Source organism: Ahaetulla prasina, chromosome 1 (assembly GCF_028640845.1).
Source record: "Ahaetulla prasina isolate Xishuangbanna chromosome 1, ASM2864084v1, whole genome shotgun sequence".
NCBI lineage: Eukaryota > Metazoa > Chordata > Lepidosauria > Squamata > Colubridae > Ahaetulla > Ahaetulla prasina.
In genome coordinates, this window is record NC_080539.1 from 32,425,457 (window position 1) to 32,449,696 (window position 24,240).

At 41.3% G+C, this 24,240-nt stretch overlaps 2 protein-coding genes across 2 annotated transcripts in view; both read left to right on the top strand.

Annotated features, from left to right (window-relative positions):
• The window catches only part of EPHX2 (epoxide hydrolase 2), an 82,472-nt gene extending 65,194 nt beyond the window's left edge, over positions 1–17,278 (top strand). Inside the window, exons 15-19 of the mRNA XM_058164764.1 lie at positions 824–926; positions 2,127–2,196; positions 5,426–5,506; positions 7,190–7,248; positions 14,498–17,278. Coding sequence (XP_058020747.1) covers positions 824–926; positions 2,127–2,196; positions 5,426–5,506; positions 7,190–7,248; positions 14,498–14,582 — 398 coding nt within the window. The 3' untranslated portion in view covers positions 14,583–17,278. The remainder of the gene's footprint in view (positions 1–823; positions 927–2,126; positions 2,197–5,425; positions 5,507–7,189; positions 7,249–14,497) is intronic.
• A 4,548-nt stretch (positions 17,279–21,826) lies between these two features.
• The window catches only part of LOC131189009 (L-gulonolactone oxidase-like), a 69,510-nt gene continuing 67,096 nt past the window's right edge, over positions 21,827–24,240 (top strand). Inside the window, exon 1 of the mRNA XM_058164768.1 lies at positions 21,827–22,392. The gene's annotated coding sequence lies outside the window, so the exon portion shown is untranslated. The remainder of the gene's footprint in view (positions 22,393–24,240) is intronic.

Genomic DNA, 24,240 nt, shown 5'->3' on the forward strand with positions numbered 1-24,240 from the left:
CATTGAAATAGGTAGCAAGATAGTCTGATCCACTGCAGGGCATTTGCATTTTGGCTTCTACCTTTTGCAGGGAAGCCTTTTACCTGTTCTAAGGAGCCAAGCACATTGGACAGCACTGCCTGGAAGGTTTTTGTGCCTCTGTATCAGTGCCAGATAGTCTTAAAATAATTCAGGAAGAGAAAAATGAGGACCCAGATTGTTGGGGGGGCAATAAGTTGACTTTGTAAAAATATACAAATAGAATGAGACTATTGCCTTATACACTGTAAGCCGCCCTGAGTCTTCGGAGAAGGGCGGGGTATAAATGTAAACAAAAAAAAAAATACTAAGCATGAAGTTTAAACAAGTGAAGCAGTGGTGGAATTCAATTTTTTTTACTACCTTTGGGCGTGGCTTGGTGGGCGTGGCAGGGGAAGGATACTGCAAAATTTCCATTCCCATCCCACTCCAGGGGAAAGATACTGCAAAATCTCCATTCCCACCCCACTCCAGGGGAAGAATACTGCAAAATCCCCATTCCACTCCCACTCCAGGAGAAGGATACTGTAGAATCCCCATTCCTTCCCCACTCCTGGGGGAAGGATATTGCAAAATCTTCATTCCCACCTCACTCTGGGGCCAGCCAGAGATTTGCCAGTTCTCCAAACTACTCAAAATTTCCACTGCTGGTTCTCCAGAACCTGTCAGAACTTGCTGAATAGCACCCCTGAAGTAAAGGGATTTATTCTAAAAGAGGTTCCTCGCTCAGCTTTAAGGTTTCATAATTGACATCTGAGGCAGCAATACTGCAATACTTCTCATTTCAATCTTTTCTGTGATGCAGGGGGGCTGTTGGTGGGACTTCCTGAAGACCCACCTCCAAGTTCTCTTCTTCCAGAGCCAATCCTCCAGTACTATGTACAACAATATCAAAAATCTGGATTCAGGTAATGCAGCTTTGGGTGTGTTTATTTCAATTTTATTGGTGTGTTCAATATCCATATTATTAACACTGAAGCAATGATGTGCCAGTTTCATCGCTGGAGACAATGAATTTTGGTGTCCACTAGAATATATATGGGCAAATTTATGTAAGATAGTGTTCCCTGAAGAGGCAGCGTTCTGTTAGATATTCGCTGAGAAGAAACCATAGGGATTGGTAAACCATCATTCTCAAAAGAGGGACCTCTGATTTACAACTGTTGAGCTGTGGAGAAGAGAGAGAAATGGTAGAGATATAAAAGAACAGGAACTCAAAAGTTCTCATAAAATTATTTTCAACTAATGTCATTTAAATTCAATGGCAGCTGGTTTTAATCCACACAAGGGATAACTAAAACTCATTGTATGTGCAAATGCCATCTTGTTTAAATGTACCTTCAGGTCTCCTTCCTCTTTATTTTTGCTCCTGACTTTTTTTTCTCTTTTCTGCCCATCACTTTCTTGAAGCAGGAAGCCGACCCAACCAGGCGTTTTTAATGCAATGCAGAATTTTGCGTTCTGTTGGGGGATGAGAGGAGAGCTAAGAAATGACAGGCAGCAGCTGTCAGAAAAGTTTTCTTTGCTCCCAGTGTCAGCCGAGAAAGAGAAAGAAATAAAACTACAAATGTGTCCCTCCAGTGTTACTGACCATGAGTGAGGTGATGGAAAATTGCCTTAGCTATACATGCTTGTAAGTGATGCAGTGGCTCAGTGGCTAAGACACTGAGCTTGTCGATCAAAAGGTCAGAAGTTCAGCAGTTCAAATCCCTAGTGCCACATAACGGGGTGAGCTCCCGTTACGTGTCCCAGTTTCTGCCAACCTAGCAGTTTGAAAAGACATAAAAAATGCAAGTAGAAAAATAAGGATCACCTTTGGTGGGAAGGTAACAGTGTTCCGTGCCCCTTTGGTGTTGAGTCATGCCGGCCACATGACCAAGGGGATGTCTTCGGACAGCATTGGCTCTTTGGCTTTGAAACAGAGATGAGCACCGCCCCCTAGAGTCGGGAATGACTAGCACATAGGTGCGAGGTGAACCTTTACCTTTACCTTATACATGTTTGTATTGGGAGGACTCCGTATTTGGTGTAGATGTTTGAAGCTTGGTGGTGGCCCTGAAAAATGTATGCTAAGTCCTGCTTTTTTTTTCTTTTTCTGCCTCTTTCAGGGGTCCACTGAACTGGTACCGAAACATGGAAAGAAACTGGTCTTGGGGTGCTACTGCCCAGGGCAGAAAGGTGAGGGTTGAAGGGATACAATGCAGCCTTGGGCTTTCAGGAAGGAAATTCCCATAATGGTCCTTTTGGGGGGTTTTGCATTGCACAGAGCTCAGAAACTTCCTGCAAAAACCTCCTAACTCTGAAATAGATCCCATCATCTCTTCCTGAAAGAGTTAATCATGGCCAACATTGACTGATGTTGAGTAGAGTCAGATATGGTTAATACATGGATGAGGGAACACCAGGAAATCCCAGGGCAATATTATAGGCTGGGAAGGAGAAACAAAAATCAGAAGGTGGTAATGACACATCAGTTCCATATTATTGCTAAGAAAGTTACAAAGACATACCTGAAAATCTGGCTCAGTTCAAGAGATACATTGACCTTCCCTGAAGGTTCATAAGTTAACAGCTCCTGCCAGAAATGAGCAAGGTTAAAATGAAAAATTGATCTGGCCATCCCACACTGTTGTTTTGTTTTTGTTGTTTTCACACACAAATACTGCCCGTAGCTATTCACACAAATGTGTACACATTAATACATATTTCTCTGATTTATATGGGGGAAATATTTGTTCATTCCAATCAAAGTTTTTTTCTTTCTTTCAATGAATGCTGTGGGCAGTGCATTCCTTTCCACTGTGGTATAGAGTAGCCCTTAGACTTGTAATTTCATGTACCAATATTTAATAACTTTCGATTTAGTCTCCTTGCCTGCCTGTTGAAAGAGTCTAAGAATCTTGAAGTAATTTTGATGGGTTCTTTACACGTTTCTTTCCCAAACTCTTGAATGTCAAACTTGGTTATGTGAACTGAAAGATTCAGTAGCAATAGCAATAGCATTTAGACTTATATACTGCTTCACAGTGATTTTACAGCCCTCTCTAAGCGGTTTACAGAGTCAGCATATTGACTTCAACAATCTGGGTCCTCATTTTACCCACCTCAGGATGGAAGGCTGAGTCAGCCTTGATCCTGGTGAGATTCAAACTGCCAAATTGCAGTCAGCTGGCAGTCAGCAGAAGCCGTCTGCAGTACTGCATTCTAACCACTGCACCACCGCGACTCAAATCCCAACAGTCCTTTTCTTCATCCAACCCTGAGCTGAATTGTCTGTACTATTACCATTTTTCTGATGTTCAATAATTAAAAGCAAGTATCTATTTCCCATAAAACATTTCAAAGCTGTTATAGACTGTTTTAACAATTTCACTTTAGACTGTGCATCAATCAAAATTAAAAGCTCATGTCTTTTCCTGGAAAGTCCCACATTCAGTTTAATCAGATGCTATTATTTGGACTCTATCTACACTCTGAATCATATTTTCTCTTTGAATCCAGCCTTGTTTGAAAGAGCAAATGAAAAAAAATATAAAATGGAAAGAAAAAATAAAACAGTAAAATTGAATGAAAGCTGCCTTTACCAATTGCACAGCTTAATAGCCAGGGTTGCGTGGATGCTGTATTAAGTTATAAAAACAATGTAAGTTCTCTACCTACCAAAGCCTTAATCATCTCATCAGCATCCCTCTTTGTCAAGCTACAAGATTAAGCTATTGTTTGGAATGACAAGAAGCTGTCATGGGGATGAGTAGAGCTTGCTTTGTGCCCGTGCCTTCTGGTGAAAACATCCTTCATTCAAGTAAGAGTTACAGTATTGGATTCCTGCAGGGATAGGAAATCATTCTGAATTAGTGGGCGCAGTCAAAATGCTGACAGCATGATGGGGAAATGATTGCCATGGCTTGCTTAGTCACAAAATGGTGCTACATTGAGGTTGGATGAGTCATAAAATGTTCATTCCTGTGAAGAGAAATTAGGGAGGGGGCTCTCTGAGTCTACAGAATGATCTCTAGCACTCCATCTTGCTTTTACCTTTTATTGGAAATTGTAGGCATATTTTCAGACATGCCACTAGGTATGGTAACACGTAATTTTGCTGACCCATTAAAGCGGGGTTTGCTTTTTAGACACACCTCAGCCGGAAAAGAGATGGGGGTATTTTGAAGAAAATAGCTGAGAGGTGTAGTGCTCATGTGAGATCCAGACCACTTTTGAAATTTTCAAAGGCTCTATAGCAGGGGTGTCAAACTCAAGGCCTGTGGGCCAGATCCAGCCCATGGGGTGGTTAGATCTGGCCCGAGGGCTGATCAGGAAACAGCTAAGGACTGGCCCGTGGTCCCTCTGCCAGCAAAAATGGAGCTCGGGAATCCATTTTAGCTGGAGGGCTCCGGCCACCACAGGTGCCCCCAACACAAGTGACGTCAAGCTGGCCATGCCCATCCCAGCCCCCCCGAGATCAAACACAACCCTGATGTGGCCCTCAATGAAATCAAGTTTTACATCCCTGCTCTATAGCCTTCTACTGTTGTTTTGTTTTTCCAGATTTTCCACATCAAGCTTTTAAAAAATGTCTATGGCCCTCCTGATCAGCTGCAGTATATTAATCCTGTATCTGATAAAATGGGATGCAAGTCCAATGAAGTTTATGCTTCAATACCATTTTAGTGTTTTAAAATGCCACCTGATTCCTAGACTGTTGTTGAGGGAAGAGGGAATAGCCTTGAAGGGCAAAGCAAGAGCCAATATTAAGACCAAGAGTCAGATAAAAGGAAGCTAACTCTGAGGCAAAAATTTAAATGGAGAAAGTGTCTCAGAAAGGATCATTCTCGTGAGTATAAGGGAAGGAAGCGGGAAGTGCATTTAGGCTTGCAATATTCCATTACTACAGCTGTACAGTACAAGTAGGATTAGCCTAAACTTTAATTTCTTCATCTGGTCTACCTTGAAGGGCTGACACCTCACCTGCAAACATAGCTACTTGGGAGGAATTTGCACTGCAACTGTAAATCTTCATTTCTAGATTTTTATGAGCAACTTTACAGTGACTTTGGTCTCCCAAGAACAATTTCTTCAAATTTGACAGCTGCCTTGTACTTCAGCTTCTTCTGCTCTGCCCATCTCTGAGAAAGCTCATAATTTTTGTCAATATATTAATATATAGCTGTTAATATGTAGCTGAAGTGTTCATATGTGTCACAGTTTGCTGATCGCCACTGCATATGCCTCCAGAAATTTTGAATGCTGTAACACTGGAAATTTTTAAGAAGATGTTGGCTAAGCATTTGTCTCAAGTGGTGTAGGGTTTCCTGCCTAAGCAGGGGGTTGGACTAGAAGACCTCCAAGGCCCCATCCAGCTCTGTTATTCTATTCTATTCTAAATAGCCATTCATCTCTAAATCCACAGATCACAGTTCCTGCCCTGATGGTCACTGCTGGAAAGGACAGAGTCCTCAGTCCAGAAATGAGCAAGCACATGGAGAACTGGGTGAGTAACAGATGTGTTGCCCTTTCCATAATTTAACAAATACAATAGATCACAGGGCAGGACAATGTCTGTCTACACCGAATTATTCTATTTCATTTCATGGAACGGAGTTGAAGGAATTCTTGTTACTGGAGGGGCTGCAGCAGTTCAAAGTCAAACCATGAATTTTCTTTCTTTTTTCCTCTCTTTTGAGAGACTTGAAAATCATTCACTGCTTTTGAAAATTTGCAGTGTGGAAGACAGGGTGATGATATGAGAGTGCCTTTTACCTCCTGGTTTGTCTTCTCGTAAAAGTCATCCCAACTGTATTTTAATTTCGTTCTTGTGTTTAAGAATCCCCAACTAAATAGTGACTCCTTAGTTATTACACTACAGGTTTAGGTTTCTTGAGACAGGGAAAAAGCTGAAGAATACCAATGAATTAGGGTTATCAATCACATCAAATACCTGTACAATTAGCACAGGGGCCCCCCAAGGCTGTGTGCTCTCCCCACTTCTCTTCTCTCTGTATACCAATGACTGCATCTCCAATGATCCATCTGTTAAGCTACTGAAGTTCGCAGATGACACAACAGTGATTGGTCTCATTTGAGACAATGACAAATCCGCATATAGACAAGAGGTCGAACGACTAGCCTTGTGGTGCAACCAAAACAATCTGGAACTGAACACACTCAAAACCGTAGAAATGGTGGTAGACTTTAGGAGAAACCCTTCCATACTTCCACCTCTCACAATACTTGACAACACAGTATCAACAGTAGAAACCTTCAAATTTCTGGGTTCTATCATATCGCAAGATCTCAAATGGACAGCTAACATCAAAAACATCATTAAAAAAGGACAACAAAGAATGTTCTTTCTGCGCCAACTCAGTAAGCTCAAACTGCCCAAGGAGCTGCTGATCCAATTCTACAGAGGAATTATTGAGTCTGTCATTTGCACCTCTATAACTGTCTGGTTCGGTTCTGCAACCCAACAAGAAAAACACAGACTTCAGAGGATAATTAGAACTGCAGAAAAAATAATTGCTACCAACCTGCCTTCCATTGAGGACCTGTATACTGCACGAATCAAGAAGAGGGCCGTGAAAATATTTGCAGATCCCTCGCATCCTGGACATAAACTGTTTCAACTCCTACCCTCAAAACGACGCTATAGAGCACTGCACACCAGAACAACTAGACACAAGAACAGTTTTTCCCAAAGGCCATCACTCTGCTAAACAAATAATTCCCTCAACACTGTCAGACTATTTACTGAATCTGCACTACTATTAATCGTTTCATAGTTCCCATCACCAATCTCTTTCCACTTATGACTGTATGACTATAACTTGTTGCTGGCAATCCTTATGATTTATATTGATATATTGACCATCAATTGTGTTGTAAATGTTGTACCTTGATGAACGTATCTTTTCTTTTATGTACACTGAGAGCATATGCACCAAGACAAATTCCTTGTGTGTCCAATCACACTTGGCCAATAAAATTCTATTCTATTCTATTCTATTTGTCATCTCATTGTAGATGAAATGACACGGTTCCTGACTGGTATATCTTGTGCCTAGCCAAGAGAGTTTTCCTGTTTCACAAAATAGCAAAATAGTTTCAGTTGGCCATGGCATGTACCTTTTCTTTTTCCTAGTTGGCCATGATATATACTTTTTTCTCTCCCTAGATTCCGCATTTGACTCGTGGACATATTGAAGACTGTGGGCATTTCACACAAATGGAGAGGTAAGTAGTGTTGAGAGCTACCAGTAGGTTGAAGGCAGGGGCGAAATGTGCCCGGTTCGGACCAGATCGCGCGATCCGGTAGCGATGGGAGCAGGTAGTTCGGAGAACCGGTAGCAAAAATCCCTGCCCCCCCCCCACTGCCCACGTCTCGCTGTTCCTCTTCTCTGTCCCTGAAGCTCTTGGTGGTGATATAGCTGCAAACGGCCTTAAATGATTGCCGCGACACTTCAAAGGGCCGCACTACAGCTGATCAGCGCTGTAGGCAGCTAGTAGACTGGTACCTCTATTTTTAAAGAAGATAGACCGGGGCCTGTCAGTAAAAGGCAATTGGTAGATCGGGGTCTCTATTTTTAAAGAAGGTAGACCGGGGCCTCTCAGTAAAAGGCAATTGGTAGACCAGGGTCTCTATTTTTAAAGAAGGTAGACCGGTGCCTCCCAAGTTTTGTATACTTTATTATTTTTATTATTTATTATTATTGACCATGCCCATTCAGTCACCTGACCACCAAGCCACACCCACCAATTAAGCCACACCCGCAGAACCGGTAGGGAAAAATTTTAGATTTCACCCCTGGTTGAAGGAGATGGATGGATGGATGGAGGGATGATGGATGGATGCAAATAATTTATTTTAAAATGCATGCCTGTAAAAAGAATATTAGCTTATTGTTCTGCACAAGTTGCTGAGATTCATTGTTAAATGATCTGCATCAACATTCCCTTCAAATTCAAATTAAGTAGTCTTGAGAAATTCAAGGGGGGAGGCAGGTTGCCCCAGCATGAACTAATTTGATCTGCATCTCCAAAGTTATACAATGATCATAACTAAGTTATTCACTGGCATTTTTGGTGTCAGGCATAGGAAATCAAGAGCCAGGATAAAATTCAAAAGCACTTGAAAGTTTATTTCATGCTACCAATTCATAACAGTCAATGAAAATAGGCACCAGAAAAGAGTCAACAACTTAAATATCAATGGTCTCTTATGAGGGAGTAACAACTCCAAATCAATGATGCGTTTGACCCCCATCCTCCGGCTCAACCTGGTCATCTACATTTGGTTCCTGAATATTCCAATTCAATCTTCAAATCAAAACACACATTCTAATATTTTTATAATTTTGGGGAGAAATTTCATTTAGAAATGCCCATGTGAACACATTTTAAAATATATATTTAACTGTTTAAATACCTTTGGACTGCATTTAAAAAAATATCACAAACTAAAGTGGAAGTAAGAGTAAATGCATTTATTGAATGAACATATATAAAGGAATGTGAGTTTAATTTTTATTAAGCTTAATTACAATAATAACTAATGCCAACTAAACTTAAGGAAAGAAAAGAGAATGGAAAAAAAGAATAAAAAGTCCAGGAATAGAAAGACTATAATAAAGAAGAAAAATATATTAAGTGACTTACAACTTTCATTACTACAATAACTCTTCACCTCCTATAAGATTACAGACCAATATCTCTTCCTCCCAAATCCCATTGCTTATCTATAAATACATCAATAAAACATCAATTTAAAAAGGATCTGAGTACAAATGTCACTAGTTCAGAAATCCAGCCAAGGGCACCAGAGCTTGTTAGGAATGGAAAAAGAATTCCAATGGTTTTCATACGTACAATATCTTGAAGAGCAAGATTTAAAGTAAATAAAAGAAATCTAGAATTGAACAACACAAGACAGAATTGGAAACTGAATTATGTGCAATTGATAAGCCTTTACAGGTACTCCTTGATTTATGACCCATTGCTTAGCAACACTTTGAAGTTACAGCAGACCCCCCCCCAAAAAAAAAGCTATTTATGGCCTGGTCCTGAAGTTAGGCCAATGCAGCACCCACATAGTCATCTGCCTTTACAACCAACACTGTAGGGATACCTCTTTCAAGAGCTGAGAACCGTTTACTATTGCTAAACACTTCAGATTCTTGGTCCATTTAATCCAGGGGTGTCTTCAAACTTTTCAGTCTGAGAGCCACACTGGATATTTTGGAAACATTCAAAGGGCGGGGAGGATCGATTTTATAAATAAATGAATAAAATTTAATTGAATGAATATATTTGATCCCCACAATGGGCAAATGGCTACAAAAGTTGAAGGAGTTAGCAGAGATGACTAAATTGACTTCTTTGATAAAAGAAAAAATATACATGCTTTTGTTTTCTACTTGGAAACCGCTTCTGGACTTTGTGCTTGAGGTGGGTCGGGGAATGAAGCTTTGATTTTGGGTTTTACCAGTTAGATTTGTTGATATAGAAATGGCTGGTTTATACTGTTATGTAAAAGTAAAAAGGTGAGGTTTGATGTTACTATTTATTTTACTGCAGCAAAGGGAGCTGGAAGTCAATTCATTTTCTTTTTTTTTCTTTTTCCCATTCATTCATATCTATCTATCTATATCTAATATATATAGGTCTTTGGTTGTTCGGGTTTTCTCCCGTGTAAAATTGGAAGTGTCTTGGCGACGTTTCGACGAAGTCTCATTCGTCATCTTCAGGCTTCAGCTTCGTGCTTCTGGGAGCAATGTGTGATCGCAGCTGTTTCTTCCTTTTAACTGCTAGTGGGGGTTTGAACTGATTGGGTGGGAGCTTGGCTGTGCTCTGATTGGATGGAGGTTTTTTTGTGCTCTGATTGGCTGGGGGTGTGTCCTGTTTGGGTGGGGGCTTGGTTGTGCTCAGATTAGTCTGAGTTGCAGGGGGATTTGAGCTGGTGAGCTGCATAGCTGTTGTTTGGCTTTGTGGTCGTGCTACATCTTCATAGTGGGTGTCAGTCTGCTGCATGTATGGATTGGAGGGGTTTGAAATGGCTAATGTTGCAGCTGCGGTCTGGCTTCTGGTCCTTGGTCGTGCTTCATGATCAGTGTGGGTTTGGGTCTGCTTTCTGGGTGGATGTGTGGTGGTGACATCCTGTGTGGACCTCGTGAGTGTGGGTCTGGTGTCATTCCTCGTGTTAGGGACTCGTTTGTCAATAAGGGCGGGTTTCCAAATGGCTGGTAGGTGGGAGGTATCATCTCGTTTGTTCATGCTGTGTGGGCGTTTTTCTATCTCGATGGCTTCTCTGATTATTCTGTTGTTAAAGTGTTCAGTTTTGGCGATAGTTCTGGTCTTTTTAAAGTCAATATCTAAAGCTGAAGCCTGAAGATGACGAATGAGACTTCATCAAAACGTCGCCAAAACACTTCCAATTTTACGTGGGAGAAAACCCCTACATATATATATGTCTGTGTGTGTGTGTGTGTGTGTGTGTGTGTGTGTGTGTGTATGTATATGTATATGTTTTCTGAGGTTTTATATATATATATATATATATATATATATATATATATATATATATATATATATATATATATATATATATATATAAAATTAATTTTGCTTAATGTGCTATGATGTTTGGCAAAAAGAATATCAACAGCAAAAAAGAAATGGGACAACTACCAAGAAACAAGGCTGTGCTTATTCAGAGAAATGATACAAGAAAAATGTCAAATATTAGCAAACATAAAAATAGAGAGAGGCTATGCAAGATCAGGCCAATACCCAACCAGTCCAGATCCCTCCTCCCCCCTCAAGCGAAAGAAGCAATCCTCCAGCTGGCATCCTTTTCCCTGTATGCCCAGCCCTAAGCCAGTTCGGATGGGACTTTGTTTACATTGGGAGGGAGAAATGATCCAAGAGGGAGTCCCTCTCTGTCAAAGGAAACAACCCTCCAGCCGGCTCAGAGCTGGTGCAAATTTTAAAAGTGCAGAAGCTTCCCCTTCCTCGTTTAGCAATCCTTCACTGGCTCACAACACACACACACACCCTATCACAAAAATCAAGGGAATCCTATATTCCTTTCCAAACATGGTGAATACAACCCTGCTTTCTCTCCCTGCGCTGTTTGGAAAGAATCAGAGCGCAACACATGGGATGAGCTGGCAGGCTTGAAGGAAGCTTCTGGAGTGCCGGTTGTAGCCCATGGGCTATAATTTTGAGAATCTAATCCAAGACTATGATCTCCAAGGTTTTGGACAGAGATGTGTTTGTGTGTGTGTGTTTCTGAATGTATGCAAACATGAATGTAAGCAGAGTTACAGATCACCCAAAACTTTTATCAAAGACTTATGTATGTTAAGGCATTCTGTGCCCCTCTATGCAAACTGATGTTTTATTTATGCCATAAAATCTTTTGTCTCATTCTGTCTACCCCTTTCCTTCTCTATTGTTCACTTGCTTTTTATAAACTGCCATCTTCTTAATGTCATGGCAGTTCTTTTTTATAAAAAAAAATACTATGAAAAAGACCTTTACGTGAGATACTGGCTGAAATTACATAATTACATCTTGGTAGTGTTCCTACACAAAGGATGATAAATTCAAATAAAGGATGAATAAACTGCAGTAGGAAGATGAATTATTTTAGTTCCTTGTAAGAATCAAATGTACCTTTCTCTCACATCCCACATTTTACAACATGGTTTAAAGTATCACCAGTTAAGTAGGATGTAAAAATATGCTTGAAACGTACGAAGTGGGTGAGGGAGCATGAGGGACAAACTGAATGGTGAAGGGCATGCAGCTGTATTGCCGCCTGTAGGCAGAAATACCAAAATGCTGTATGTTTAGGTACCTTTAAAAATGGGTTGATTTGACTAGAATCAGATTCAACCAAATGGAGATTGGATTATTCTTGTAGTTCTTTTTAGCTTCTTCTTACCTGACACTTTTTCTCTAGTCCCTACATTTGGATAGGGGCTTTCTGTGGAGTCCTTGGTTGTTTGCCTGCAGATATTTCATTACCTGATTAAGTAAACATAATCAGTGCTAGTGTGTGTATGGGGTTTGCTCCCTGTTTATATAATATAGTAGCTTCCTTTGCCAATGTCAGTAAGGGTGTGGCTTTCTCCATGGCAGTGCCTTGATTAGTGTTTTGGTTTCTGTTTGATTGTCTGGTGTTAATCTCTGCTTATTTGGGTATCAGTTGCCGGAGAAGATGTGTTCTGGTCATTTTTCTTTCTTTCTTAGCTTTTTACTGCCTCTTTTGAATGGTTTGCAAATGTGGTTTTTCTCTATGTTTGTTTGTTTGTTTGTTTGTTTGTTTACATTTATATCCCGCCCTTCTCCGAAGACTCAGGGCGGGTTACAATGTGTAAGGCAATAGTCTCATTCTATTTGTATATTTACAAAGTCAACTTATTGCCCCCCCAACAATCTGGGTCCTCATTTTACCTACCTTATAAAGGATGGAAGGCTGAGTCAACCTTGGACCTGGTGGGACTAGAACCTGCAGTAATTGCAGGCAGCTGTGTTTTAATAACAGGCTTCTTACAGCCTGAGCCACACCGCAGTCCATTATGTGTCTGTTGATAACTGATTTGTCTGAATGCCAAGCTTCCAGGGATTCCCTATCATTTTGGGGTTTAGCTTGGTCTACAGTGGTCGGTTTTCCAGTTGAAACTATGGTTGAGTCTGTCCATGTGTTGTGAAATTAAACAACTTTCATCCTGACAGCTACTTGATGTTCATGGTTGAATTCTGCTAGTTTTCTGCCTGTCTGTCCTAAATAATGGCTGCTACAGCCCGTACACTGTATTTTGTAGATGAGTTCTATTTTCTCTTCTTCAGCTATGGGTCTTTTCATTCACTTAAAATGTTTTGAAGGGCTTTAGTTGTTTGTCACACTGTGTGACAATAATCATCTGTTTCTGATGGATGGCAGTGTTATCTCTTTCATAGCTTCTGTTGATTGTACTATCACAGTTGGTGAGTTGAGTGATCAGGTACTTTTTAATAAATTTGTGTGGTTATCCATTTTGTTGGAAGCAACAGAATCTTTCTGCAATAGAACCTCAGCAGGCTTCAGTATTACAAAGCCTTATAGATGCATAGTTCAAGCTTAGAAAATATGACTAGTAAATCTCTTGAGTTCTTCTTGTTCCAACCACTTGTCCTAACTGAAAATGTTTAATAAAGTCTGCCATATAACCTGCTTCATTTATGTGAAAGATTTCCTTGGCTGGTATAGCAAATTATTTGTAAAAATAATAAAGGCAGGATACAAATAAATTTAAAAAATAGAGCAAGGATTTATTTTAGTTATTGCTTGCTGGATAGTAGGTAGAGTGCTGGCCAAATCATTATAGGGTTAGAAGTTCTCAGTTTGTAGCAAATCCTACTTCCAACTCTGAAAATAATTAAATCATTCAATTTTAGTATTCAGAGGAAATCCAGGGAGAAGGAATTAGAGACCAGTTTTGTCTGAACTTAGAAACAAATACAGATAATTGACTTTGTATATAAATATACAAATAGAATGAAGACTATTGCTAACATAGTGTAAGCCGCCCTGAGTCTTCGGAGAAGGGCAGGATATAAATGCAAAATAATAATAATAATAATAATAATTTCTATGTGCAAATGGACAATAGGGCAGCATTTTGAGGGAAACGGCCAGCCAGAAGACTGAAAGTCTGATTACATCCAGGGCAATTTCTTATATTGATGCTCAAAAGCTAGCATATTCATGTTAATGTAGAGATTATGTTAAATGGGTTAATGTATAGAAAATGCAAACGTCCAAATAAATAATGTTCCATAATTGGTGTGGCCAAGTATTTTCAATTCCTACTCTGCATTCTGACATTCGGGTTGTTCTTTTGAGGGTCAAATGAGAAAAGGCTCATTTTTTTATACCATATTGAAATTACAGAGCAAAGGCAGGATGTAAATGTAATGCAAATCCAAATTCAATCTGAATACTAGTCACACTTTGGGAAAGAAAAGTAGATATGACAGGTTGTGTTTTTTTGTTGTTGTTGTTTGTTTTGTTTTTTTGCAATTTTGAGCAAAACATATGCTTCACTTTGATAAAGGTTTAGAGAGCAGCATTCCCAGCCTTTAACCTTCTAAATATGCTGAATGTCAATTCCCACTTTCTCCACTCATCATAGCTGACTGGGGGCATTCTGAGAATTGAGGTCAATTCATCTGGAAGGATCCAAGCAGAAAGTTGGCTTATAATTCAGTTTTCAGTCACCCTAGTGGATCAGATCTCTTGTTTTGTATAGCCTCTTTATTTCTCTGGCTGCATCAAAAAATAAGACTAATAAGCTTGCAAGGAATCAGAAAAACGTGACTTCACCTTAATTTTGGTTCTTTGGGCACTAAATTCAGTTTTCCCCTCCCATGAGTATCTGCGCGTGCAAATACACACATTGCAAAATACCTGCCTTGCCAACATGTATTTTCTCTGCAGGCCTGCAGCTCTGAACAAAATCCTGATCGAATGGCTGGAAGATGTTCACAAAAATGCTTCATTGCAAAAAAACGCCAAGCTTTGAAGAGGACTTCAGATCACAAATTGGCTAAACCGTTAGCCAATTCATTTATGGAACGAGGAAATAATTCATAAGATAATTGATTATGGAGCTCTTGCAGTGCTTTTGGAATTAATATATGGTTGATCTTTGAAAAATTCAATGCATTGGAAAGAATTAGTTATGATCCACACAAAATGGAGTTTTAAAAAATAGCCTAAACAGAATGCTGAAAACATAACCATACTGAGATTATGCTGTCCTTTGATAGCAATCCTTTTGATTATTTTGAGTCAGAGAGAGAAAAAAATAGAAGAAAATTCATAATGGCCCAGCTCTGTTCACACATTGTTTGGACCATGTTTTATTTAAGCAGAGATTACTGAGTGGATAACAATTGGATGGGTTCATGTAGTATACTGTGTCCAAACCAAATAGTACTGCCCTTTAACACAAGGTAAGAGCTATGGTGGCAGAATACAGTATGGCATCTCTGTTCACTACCAGGAGTTCGATTCTCACCGGCTTAAGTTTGACTCAGCCTTCCATCCTTCTGAGGTCAGTAAAATGAGGACGCAGATTGTTGGGGGCAATATGATTTATTTATTTTATTTTTTTATTTTTTTATTTGCATTTATATCCCGCCCTTCTCCGAAGACTCAGGGCGGCTTACACTGTGTTAACCAATAGTCTTCATCCATTTGTATATTATATACAAAGTCAACTTTTATTGCCCCCAACAATCTGGGTCCTCATTTTACCTACCTTATGACTCTAAACCCCTTAGAGAGGGCTGTAAAGCACTATGAAGCAGTATATAAGCCTAAGTGCTATTGCTCTTGCTGATTTGTGATCCAGTTATAGTTTCCCTAACATATTGGAATCAAGTTTAAATCCTAATTTGTGGGCAGCTTAAATCACAGCTTCTCAGTTCAGATGGATCTAAAAGGGATTTAACAAACTCAGGATGCATCATCTGAAACAGGCAAAAGGCAGGACAAAAACGTTTGATTAATGCTGTGATTGGAGATGGGGTTGCTGTCCAGATATTGGTATCAGTATTATTATGATAGACTTTTTGGGCTGTGGCAGATGGAAGTTGTGCTCACAAACTTCTGGAGAGTCATAACCCTGTACTGGACTAACTCTGGTATTCAGTTTAACTTCATGATTCATGTACCTTGATGAACGTATCTTTTCTTTTATGTACACTGAGAGCATATGCACCAAGACAAATTCCTTGTGTGTCCAATCACACTTGGTCAATAAAAAATTCTATTCTATTCTATTCTATGCTTATGAACGTTCAAGTGTTTGTTTTGCAACAGTTTGTGTTCATTTCTGAAAAGATACTATTGATTGGAGTTTTTCAAATTGTGTTCCACTGGAATCCTAGGTTTTCACAAGAAATTGATGGGGTTTGGCAAGAGAATGAGGAGAAAAATTCATTCAAAAGTGGCTAAATTTGTACCACTGGAATTCCTGGGATTATTTTTTGCCTTTAACTAACAAATTTTGGCTGAAAAAAATTGAACATGCCATATGTCTACTATTCTTTCATGCAACTGTATTTTTTCCTGGGATCAAAGGGAGAAAAGATGGCTCCATCCAGAGTCATTTGCATCTTCCAACCCTCCTTTTGTGAATTGAACCTGAAGCACTACACGTATGTGTTGTGTGTAGCCATGTTAGCAATCACTTAGAGAACCCGAAACCCTTCTGAATTTCTTGTACAAAGTAGAAAGACATGAAACTTAAACAGAAATATTTCTTTGCATACTTTGCAAAAAAGTATGGATGCTGTTTCTTTCAGCTGAGGTTGGTCTGTATTTTTCAGCAGAGATTTTAAATAGGAGGATTTGGTACTAATATCGTATTTTTTTCTGCATATTGGTGTGCTTTGGTACTGCTGAGAAAATAATTGGTTTCTGAAGAAACACAGCTTCTGTTCCTTTTTCTTAAAATAAAGCAGTCTTTAAGGCACAGTTTCTCAACCTCAGCAATTTTAAGAAGGGTGGAATTCTGGGAATTGAAGTCCACCCATCCTTAAATGAACAATGAGAATGGTTGGAGACTCCTTTCAGTCTCTTACCGGTTTTGAATGATGCTTAAGCTAATATCTTCCACCCAGGGTTTGAGGAAAGGTTGAGGAATCTGTCCTTTATGCTCATTTCATAAAGATCTCTGCAATAGGTTGGGATTTATGGATGATTAGAGCAGTATTTCATAACCTTGGCAACTTAAAGATGGGTGGACTTCAACTTCATACTGTTTGAGGAATTCTGGAAATTGAAGCCCACCCATCTTAAAGTTCTCGAGGTTGAGAAATACTGATTTAAGGCAATCGCAAGCTGGCTTGGAATTCTGGGACAAAAATAATGGAATAGATTTGAGATCTTTTTTACATACCAACATGTGCCTTGCTACAGAATAAAGCCCCTTGTCTTCACTGAGTGTTACTCTAAGGCAGGGCTGTCAAACTGAAGGCCCACGGGCCACATGTGTCCCGAGCTGGCCACACCCACGCCCAGTTTAGCGAAGGGGGAAAAAGTCCCGATGCATCAGGTGATGCCGCCGTGACAACGTGAGTTTGACACGCCTGCTCTAAAGCGACACCAGAAAATGCCTGGACAGCACGTGAGTGGTACATTCTTGGGTATGCGGTTATGTGCTATTACTTGTAGAATACCAATCAATAGAATAAAGTTTTGGAAACAGTATTCTTGTGTTCTTGAATAAAGTTTGCTGCAGAGAGAAATGGATCTACAAGACATTCATTCCTAGAGGCAATTCCAGGGATTTATTTATTTTTATTTATTTATTTATTTTATTTTATTAAATTTTTATACCGCCCTTCTCCCGAAGGACTCAGGGCGGTGTACAGCCGGAATAAAATACAAAATATATACAATTAAAAAAAATTAAAATAAACTATTACTAAACGGCCGGTAATTTAAAAGATTTAAAAATTTAAAATATTACTAAAACCCCAATTTAAAATCAACTATTTATGCCAGTCCTGCTTGAATAAATAAATATGTTTTTAGCTCACGACGAAAGGTCTGAAGATCAGGCACTTGACGTAAGCCAGGGGGGAGTTCGTTCCAGAGCGTCGGTGCTCCCACAGAGAAGGCCCTACTCTTGGGGGCCACCAGCCGACATTGTTTGGCGGACGGCACCCTGAGAAGGCCCTCTCTGTGAGAGCGTACGGGTCGATGGGAGGCATAAGGTAACAGCAGGCGGTCTCGTAAGTACCCGGGTCCTAAGCCATGGAGCGCTTTAAAGGTGGTAACCAGGATCTTGAAGCACACCCGAAAGACTACAGGAAGCCAGTGCAGACTACGGAGCAGTGGTGTTACATGGGAGCCACGAGCGGCTCCCATTACCACTCGCGCAGCTGCATTCTGGACTAACTGCAGCCTCCGGGTGCACCTCAAGGGCAGCCCCATGTAGAGAGCATTGCAATAATCCAGCCGAGACGTAACCAGAGCGTGAGTGACTGTGCATAAGGCCTCCCGGTCAAGGAAGGGACGCAACTGGCGAACCAAGCGAACTTGGTAAAAGGCCCTCCTGGTGACGGCCGCCAGATGTTCATCAAAGGACAGCCGACCATCCAGGAGGACGCCCAAGTTGCGAACCACCTCCTTTGGGGCCACTAACTCGCCCCCAACAGTCAGCTGCGGGAGCAGCTGACTGTACCGGGGTGCCGGCATCCACAGCCACTCCGTCTTGGAGGGATTGAGCTTGAGTCTGTTTCTCCCCATCCAGACCCATACGGCTTCCAGGCACCGGGACAGCACTTCGACCGCTTCGTTGGGGTGGTCCGGGGTGGAAAAGTACAGCTGAGTATCATCAGCGTACAGATGATAACTCACCCCGAAACCACTGATGACCTCACCCAGCGGCTTCATGTAGATGTTGAACAGGGTAGGCGAGAGAATCGACCCCTGAGGTACCCCACAAGTGAGGCCCCTCGAGGACGACCTCTGCCCCCCTGTCAACACCGTCTGCGACCGGTCGGAGAGATAGGAGGAGAACCACCGGTAAACGGTGCCTCCCACTCCCAATCCCTCCAACCGGCGCAGCAGGATACCATGGTCGATGGTATCAAAAGCCGCTGAGAGATCTAATAGGACCAAGGCAGAGGAATTGGTGACTTAAGAACGTAATAGTTGACTATCTTTGTTTGCTTCAGTGTCTAGTTTCTTATATCCTGTGGTGCAAAGCAGGGGTGAAATCCAGCAGGTTCTGACAGGTTCTGGAGAACCGGCAGTGGAAATTTTGAATAGTTTGGAGAACCGGCAAATGCCACCTCCATTCCCAGAGGGGTGGGAATGGAGGTTTTGCAATATCCTTCCCCCAGGAGTGGAGAGGGAATGGAGATTTGTCAGTATCCTTCCCCTGGAGTGGGGTGGGAATGGAGATTTGTCAGTATCCTTCCCCTGGAGTGGGGTGGGAATGAAGATTTGCAGTATTCTTCCCCTGCCACGCCCACCAAGCCACGCCCACAGAACCAGTAGTAAAAAAAATTGGATTTCACCACTGGTGCAAAGCCATAGTGATAGTTCTTTGCTTTTGACTTAAATTATACCTGTCAAACTATATGGGTTCAAAATCAAAGCTTTTGAATTAAGTATTCCTTTTGCAATCAGAGTCCTTTTCCCTTGTCTGTAGCAATCTGTTGTCTTTCTGCTAGAGTACTTATTATGCAAGATGCTTAAATCATAAAGTGAGCAATGGAGCAAGAAGGTACCAGAGTTGATACTAAATTATATTTTATTTCAGCAAAGGGTCACAACTAACATAGTGTCAAAAGATACAGGGTAAAAATTTACCAGATATACATACAAATAATAGAAAATTTAAAAATTATGTTGGAGTTCATATGTTGGCAGTTCTATGTTCTGGCCCTTATCCAGCTATCAGTTCAAACAGGTGAAGGGCACACAGGTTAAAAGCCCATTTTATAGTAGGTATTGTATATAGTGTATATAGTCTTTTCACATATCATCTTAGTTGTCTTGCGCCTCATGCTGAAGGCTATTCAGAGAAATAAATGTTGATGGTGGATTAACAAAACAAAAACATTAGACATCTTTCCTAAGGCAGGAGTTCAGCATTGTCACCCAATTTAACTTTAGCCACATCTCAATTCCTCTATTACCAGCTAAGGGACATACAGAGAGACGTTCACTGATGGCTACCATAAATGTCAAGATTCATGTATGAAGTTCTTCAGAACATTGTAAGCAGAATTTTCTTGCACTGGCTACTTTGAACGTTTGTTTTCAAGGCATAAAGAAATGAGACATTAAAATCATGTGTGAGTCCATCAGATTCTTTAGATTGCTACTTGTGAACACTATCGGGTATTTGTTATGACTATCATTCTTGATATCCTTGTAAAATTTGACTTCAGGGGGTGATTAGATACTGACATCTAGTGAACAAAACTTCGTCATCAGTTGCTCCTCTTGAATTCCTTCTGAAATGAGAAATGTGCCTTAAAAGCTAGCACTCTTTAAGAAGACAAAGATTCTTTTTCTTAAGAGTCCTTTAACCTAGTCTCCGACCTCTAATAGACCATCAGGCTCAGTTCCTAATATATCCAATGCCTATTTTGTGGACTCTGTAACCTACTCTCACTTATGCTGACAAAATTGTACAATGAAATAGGCCGTTTTTCAAGAACTGTCATGAAGATCATGTATGTTAAGCCACCAACAAGCTTGATAAATCTATGTTACTTCAAAAAAAAAGTGAAGGCCTAAATGTTAATTTTAATCTCTCAGTGATATCAAAACTATAGAGCAAGGGTGTCAAACTCAAGGCCCTGAGGGTGCTTAGATCTGGCTCGCAGGGTCGCCCTGGAAACAGCGAAGGACCAGTCTGCAGTGTGTCTGGTAGTGTCTCTGCCAGCGAAAACAGAGCTTGGGAGGGCCACGGGTGGCCTTCCCAAACTCCATTTTCACTGGCAGAGGGTTGCAGGAGGCCGTCGCAGCCAAAAGCTGAGCTCCCAAGGGCTGCCGGTGGCCCTCCTGAGCTCTATTTTCACTGGCGGAGGACTCAGGCCACCACAGCCCCCCCCCCCGACATGAGTGACATCAAGTTGGCCATACCCATTGTGTCAAACACAATGGGGCCCATTGTGGTCAAACACAACCCTGATGTGGCCCTCAATGAAATCGAGTTTAACACCCCTGCTATAGAGGGTACAGGCAAATTGCAGTGGGGAGGGGTTTGAATTTTAACATAAGCGGAGAAGAACGTACTCCTGGAACCTCGCCCTCCCCTGCCTAAGGAGTTTCTTCAGCCCATTTTCTTCCCTCTAAATCTGATAAATGACCATTGACTCCAAGACTATAATTTCAAGCCCTGTATGGTCCATTGGTAGGCAATGATTAAAACATCTTTAAAAATCCATAAATGTGTCTTTTGCGGTGAATTGGTTATAAAAGTGCTTCATGTGATGTATCTGGAAAGCTGTACTCTGTGTAGAATTTAAGCCAGCCAGAGAACAATAAATCGTGAATGAATTCTGGGGGAAATGAAACCATTGGGCGACAAGTGAAAGATTTGGCTCTGGATTTCATCTCTCCCTTAAGAAAAAGTTCAGGATTAAAAAAATGCCTGCATGTTTGGATTAGGAGAAATACTCCAATCAATGTCCGGAATCAGGACAACTGAATCCTTTCCCCATTTTTTTATATATTGGACATTGCAGTTCTTTGTTTGCTGAAGCCTCCTAGGCAAGGAAGAAGATTGGGCAGCCAAGTGAGAGTATCCTGCTCTACCCAACTAATCAAATCAACTCTGTGAGCCTTTCTCTGGAAGCTTCTTACATCAGCCTCCTATAGCAGGGGTCTCCAACCTTGGTCCCTTTAAGACTTGTGGACTTCAACTCCCAGAGTCCCTCAGCCAGCAAAGCTGGCTGAGGAACTCTGGGAGTTGAAGTCCACAAGTCTTAAAGGGACCAAGGTTGGAGACCCCTGTCCTATAGAATAAAAGAAAGGGCTAGTGACAACAGAAGGGTCATAGCTGAAAATAATCTTGTGAGCTGGACCAAAAAAACCTGGCAACCAAAGGCATTTACAACTGCGGTTAAATGTCAGAATGGCAACCACATCTGCACTACTGAACCGTGCCTCTATTTGCAGAAATTCAATTACGTTAGCACAGCCATCATCTTGACTCATTTAACTTCCATAAAGGAGAATATTGGTAGCTATGGGTTGCAATCAGAGTCCTTTTCCTTGTCTGTAGCAATCTGTTGTCTTTCTGCTAGAGTACTTATTATGCAAGATGCTTAAATCATAAAGTGAGCAATGGAGCAAGAAGGTACCAGAGTTGATACTAAATTATATTTTATTTCAGCAAAGGGTCACAACTAACATAGTGTCAAAAGATACAGGGTAAAAATTTACCAGATATACATACAAATAATAGAAAATTTAAAAATTATGTTGGAGTTCATATGTTGGCAGTTCTATGTTCTGGCCCTTATCCAGCTATCAGTTCAAACAGGTGAAGGGCACACAGGTTAAAAGCCCATTTTATAGTAGGTATTGTATATAGTGTATATAGTCTTTTCACATATCATCTTAGTTGTCTTGCGCCTCATGCTGAAGGCTATTCAGAGAAATAAATGTTGATGGTGGATTAACAAAACAAAAACATTAGACATCTTTCCTAAGGCAGGAGTTCAGCATTGTTACCCAATTTAACTTTAGCCACATCTCAATTCCTCTATTACCAGCTAAGGGACATACAGAGAGACGTTCACTGATGGCTACCATAAATGTCAAGATTCATGTATGAAGTTCTTCAGAACATTGTAAGCAGAATTTTCTTGCACTGGCTACTTTGAACGTTTGTTTTCAAGGCATAAAGAAATGAGACATTAAAATCATGTGTGAGTCCATCAGATTCTTTAGATTGCTACTTGTGAACACTATCGGGTATTTGTTATGACTATCATTCTTGATATCCTTGTAAAATTTGACTTCAGGGGGTGATTAGATACTGACATCTAGTGAACAAAACTTCGTCATCAGTTGCTCCTCTTGAATTCCTTCTGAAATGAGAAATGTGCCTTAAAAGCTAGCACTCTTTAAGAAGACAAAGATTCTTTTTCTTAAGAGTCCTTTAACCTAGTCTCCGACCTCTAATAGACCATCAGGCTCAGTTCCTAATATATCCAATGCCTATTTTGTGGACTCTGTAACCTACTCTCACTTATGCTGACAAAATTGTACAATGAAATAGGCCGTTTTTCAAGAACTGTCATGAAGATCATGTATGTTAAGCCACCAACAAGCTTGATAAATCTATGTTACTTCAAAAAAAAAGTGAAGGCCTAAATGTTAATTTTAATCTCTCAGTGATATCAAAACTATAGAGCAAGGGTGTCAAACTCAAGGCCCTGAGGGTGCTTAGATCTGGCTCGCAGGGTCGCCCTGGAAACAGCGAAGGACCAGTCTGCAGTGTGTCTGGTAGTGTCTCTGCCAGCGAAAACAGAGCTTGGGAGGGCCACGGGTGGCCTTCCCAAACTCCATTTGTTAAGTCCTCGCGGCTACGTCCTGTCTGCCTCAGCAAAGCTGGTTAGCCGCGCGCTGATTGGATAAAGCGCAGGCAACAAGAAAAGCGGGAACCAGGAAGAGCTGTCATTGGTTCCCCTCTTGACAGCTCCTGCTGGTGTAGCTGTCAAGGCTAGCGTTCGCCTCAGAAGTTGTTGTTGACTAGTTTGAACGGTTGGAGTTGTAAGTTGAGTTAAGCTGAATACCAATAAAGCAGAGTTGTAGCAGCCTCGCCTTTGTCCTTACTCGGCTAGTCTCGGATCTAACACTGGCGACGAAGGTGGGATCCTACCGACGTTAAAAGATCCGAGCTACAGACAGAGAAGGAAGCGTCTGGAGAAGCCAATTACAACGCGGCAAGAGAGACGCCGGCTCACGTAGTTATGGCCAGTGCATTACCTATCTTTCCGCCGTTCGTCCCTTCGTCCGAGAAGTGGGACGAATACATTGAGAGGTTCGAGTGTTCCCTGCACGCCAATAATCTCGCGGACTTGTCCGGCGCGAGGAAACGGGGCTATTTCCTAAGCTCATGCGGCAGCGAAGTGTTCAGTACCGCTCGAGCACTCGCTGCCCCACAGCTAGTTTTTGACTTATCCTGGGAAGTGCTGGTGGAAAAACTAAAGAATCACTACGCGCCCGCCCCCTCCCGAATTGCCCGCCGACACGCTTTCCGGCATTGCATGCAAAAGGAAGGACAATCAATTAATGCTTATATGGCTTCCTTGAGATTGGCTGCCCTCCAATGTGAGTTTAGAGATTTTCTGGATGACATGCTGTTAGACCAGTTGGTCTGTGGCGTCCGAGACATAAGGCTCCAACGGCGCCTCCTGGCACGGAACGATTTAGATCTTCCCATGGCCTTATCCGAGGCCAGAGCTGCAGAACTAGCCGATGACTCGGCCGCTGAGCTCCAGCGACACCAGAGGGGACACCTAGCAAGCGATCGCCCCCTGGGAGTCCACCATGAAGATGCTACTCAGGGGGGCTCGTCGGACGAAGACGCAGAAGTCTGCCGCCTGAAGCTCCGCCAGAGGCGGCGAGAAGGGTTCCCCGACAAGCGTCTGCCAAATCCTTGCATGGGTTGTGGTGGAGACCACGCAAGAGGC